Source organism: Callorhinus ursinus, unplaced genomic scaffold, assembly GCF_003265705.2.
Source record: "Callorhinus ursinus isolate GAN/ISIS: 27379988/994484 unplaced genomic scaffold, GSC_fseal_2.0 scaffold71, whole genome shotgun sequence".
Lineage (NCBI taxonomy): Eukaryota > Metazoa > Chordata > Mammalia > Carnivora > Otariidae > Callorhinus > Callorhinus ursinus.
In genome coordinates, this window is record NW_027397133.1 from 2,930,026 (window position 1) to 2,933,479 (window position 3,454).

The following is a 3,454-nucleotide window of genomic DNA, read 5'->3' on the forward strand; positions in this document are numbered from 1 at the left end:
TACAGTTTTAAAAAAAGGATCAGTTTTTAATTTACAAGAGTTCTAAATGTACAGAATTCTCCTTTAAAAAAATCGTTATACACAATAAATACAGTACAAAAAAATTTATCTTACAGTACTAGTTTTGTCTCCGAGATTTCAAAATCTGGCGCGGGTGGCTGGCGGCAGGAAGAACAGAGGGAAGACTGGCTGGGGAGGGATGGAGGGGTGGCGAGGAAGACCCGGGTTTCCTGTTTTGGAGGTGTTCGGATTTCAGTCGAGGGGCGGGAGGGTTCGAACTCTCTCTCTCTCTCTCTCTCTCGCTCGCTCACTCGAGCACACACACAGGGACACGGGACGCGGAGCTGGACGCACACACATGGATGGGACACAGGTGCCCGCGGGCACAGCCCTCCGAGGTGGGGGTCCGGGACGCTGGCTGACGCCCGCCCTTCCCTGCGTTTCCTTTTACAGCCTGTGGGGGGCGGTAGGGAGAGGCTGAGCGAGGCTCGCGAAGGACCCTCGCGGCTTTGAGCGCCCCCGACGCGTGGATCTGTGCGGCCACACGGACAAGCCCAGTACCGGGACACGCGTGAGCAGTGGGTACGACCAGGGTACCTCCATCCCTGGCAAACACACACGTGTCCCCCCTCCCCTCCCCCACGGAGGGGCGGAGTGTGGCAGGAAGCGGGAAGAAATAGGAAATGACACACCGGGATTACCCCCACCTTTGGCAGGGGGACATTTTACATTACAGCCCCCTCCCCTCAATCCACAACCTCCACCCAACAACCCGGCTGAAGCAGGAAGTGGGGGAGGAGGCCTTTGTGACTCAAATAACTTAGGCAAGAAAAATCGGTCAGGGGATCCCCGGCTCGTGTCCCCCAGGAGGCTGAGGTCAGGCGCCCGTCTGCTGCCCCCCCCAGCCGCCGCCCCCCCCCCCCGCCCGCCGCCGCCCGCGCATGCGCAGGACAGGGGCCAGGGAAGCGAAGACCAGCCCGGTGTTATCTGTTCAACGTCCTGGCGCCGAGGCCACCGTTGTGACTGGAGGGCGGGTAGGCCTCTGGCCTGTGCAGGGGCGACGGGGAGGCAGGCGGGACGGCCGTCGGGGCGGCGTGGGGGTACGGGGGTGCAGGTGTCCGCCCCGGGGCCTGCTGGAGGTTCAGGATGCTGTCGATGGCGCTCTGGAGGTGTTCCGTGAGCGTGTCGTCCTGCGGACTGTCGCTGGAGAAGCTGGCCTGGTCCACGTCGGGCGACTCGGACTTGCGCCGCTTGGCGGGGGGCGCCTCCCAGCCGGGGTCCCTGCTGCCGCTGCCCTGCCCGGCGCTGGCCGCGGGCTCCGGGGGGGCCCCCTTCAGCACGCGCTGGTACAGCTCGTCCTCCACCGCCGCCAGCTCGCGGATGAGCCCGCTCGTGGCCTCGTCCACTTTGGTGGGCAGTGGCGCCGGACTGCTGCCCCGGGCTCTGCCGCTCCCGGCCCCCTCCCCGGCCCCGCCGCCCAGGGCCTCCACGTTCTCGCGGTATGTCTTGCGCAGGGGCAGCCGGGGGCAGTGGGGGGCCAGGGCCGTGGGCTTGCGGTCCGGGGCGGCGGGCGGCGGGTGGTCCACTGTGCCGTTCATCTGGCCCGTGGCCGGGGGTGGCGGTGGCGGCGGGGGCCGGGGCGGGGGCTCTGCTGCCTTGAGGGCCGCAGGGGGCGGGGGCTGGTGCACAGGGTCCAGGGCGGTGTTGTGGACAACCTTGCTGAGCCCAGCTTCCTGCTTGATCTTGAGCTTGAGGCCGATGCGGCTACGGGCCTCGTAGGTCTTGATGGGAGGGCGGTTGCGGGATGGCATGGGGCCGTCCTCATCGGCGTCCAGGGAGGAGGCGGCCGAGGACGACGACGAGGAGGAGGAGGAGGAGGAGGAGGGCGCCCGTGCCCAGGTCACCGAAGGGGAGCCCCCCGCGCCACCGTGCCGAATCACCAGCTTGGTTGGCAGGTGCAGAGGGGGCTGGGCGGGGGCCCCCGACACTGACGATGCTGCTGGGCCCTGGCCAGGGAGCCGGTGTCCCTCAGAAGAGGCAGCGATGGGGAGGCCAAGAGAGCGCGAGGAAGACACATACTCATCTGCAAAACGGGGGCGGGGAGGGGGGCCAGGAAAGCATGAGACGCCTCCGCAGAGCACAGCTAAAAGGAGCCCGCAGGCGATGGGCATCAACTATCTGCCAGGCCCGGGGGCCAAGCCCTTGACTCATCAGACCCTCAGGACGCACCGCTGGGTACCACTCTTCTCAGCGATCCCCAAACCCCCTAATGTGCAAGCAGGAGCTGATGCCGGAGAATGGCCCTTAAATTTTGCAATCACCCCAGTCCTGGCTCTGCTCCTCGCTTTTCTGTCCCCCTGGGGGTGGTGGGCTGTCCCAGCCAGGATGGAGTGGAATGGACACACAGGGATGGAGGAGAACAAACTCAGTTCTCTCCAGTCCCAGAGCCTGGAGGTCAGGGTAGGCGCCGCCACAGCAGGAAGGTGGGGCGGAGAAAGGTCAGGCCGCCGTGCCGCCGTGTACCCCGTCTTCCTGCCCCCAGGTGGAATTCCACTGCAGGGGCAGGAGCTGGGGCCCCCTCTCCCTCCCCTCCGCTCTTACCGGGCTTCTCCTTGGCCAACTGTTTGTCCAAGGCAAGGGTGGTCTTCTCCTCCTGAATGAACATTCGGTCGATCATCACCATCTCTGCGGAGGGGCTCACCCTCTGAGGGGGAGGAAGAGAGGATGGGCCAGGGAAGGAGCCAGGCGGGGGAGGGCACGTGGGCAACCCGGAAGGATGGGAACGGATTCCAAACGGTCTTGGGGTCTGACTACCAGCCTCCCTTCCTCCCGAGGCTTCGAGGCTTCAAGGAGAAGGTCCCCCGCCCCCCCCAACAACGGGCCCAAAGAGAGCAAGGGGAAAGGGCGGGGCCTCCCAGGGCGGAAGGTGCCAGCACCCTACCCGGGACTCCTCCAGAAGCAGGAGGCGGTATTTATTGAGCATGGCCTGGGTGCGTTTCAGCAGCTGCGTGGAAACCGTCTCAAACTCCTCGTCCACTGTGGAGGAAGAGAAAAGGTCCAGGGGCACAGACGCTGGGGAGCGGGGCTTGTCCTGAGCCTCAGTCAAGCGGATGCAAAGGGGTGTCTGCACCTGCGTGTGTGTGGTCTCTTCCCACCCCCCTCCCCATGCTAGGGACCAGGGAGGGAGAGTCCCGGGGGAGCGGGGGGGGGGGGGGGGGGGGATGGAGTGGTGGGCTCACCTTTGTGGTAGTCGTTGGGGGAGGGGAGGGCACCCTGGTAGACATGGTAGGGCAGGAGGCGATGCAGGGCATCCTCGAAGGAGGGGAAGGCTGTCTTGTAGTCAGGGTGCAGGACGGAGCCCTGATGTTTGTGCAAATGTTCCAGGAAACTGGGGGGTGGGGTGGGGAGAGACCACACACACACACACACACACACACACACACACACACACACA

General features: G+C 65.3%; 1 protein-coding gene across 5 annotated transcripts in view; it reads right to left on the reverse strand.

Annotated features, from left to right (window-relative positions):
• BICRA (BRD4 interacting chromatin remodeling complex associated protein) overlaps window positions 1–3,454 on the reverse strand; it is a 77,861-nt gene continuing 74,407 nt past the window's right edge. For all 5 annotated transcript variants that reach the window (XM_073886667.1, XM_025850092.2, XM_073886668.1 and 2 more), the window contains 4 exons: window positions 3,240–3,388; window positions 2,942–3,036; window positions 2,602–2,704; window positions 1–2,083 (listed from right to left, as the gene is read on the reverse strand). In XM_073886667.1, the coding sequence (XP_073742768.1) occupies window positions 984–2,083; window positions 2,602–2,704; window positions 2,942–3,036; window positions 3,240–3,388 (1,447 nt within the window). In that variant the 3' untranslated portion in view covers window positions 1–983. The remainder of the gene's footprint in view (window positions 2,084–2,601; window positions 2,705–2,941; window positions 3,037–3,239; window positions 3,389–3,454) is intronic.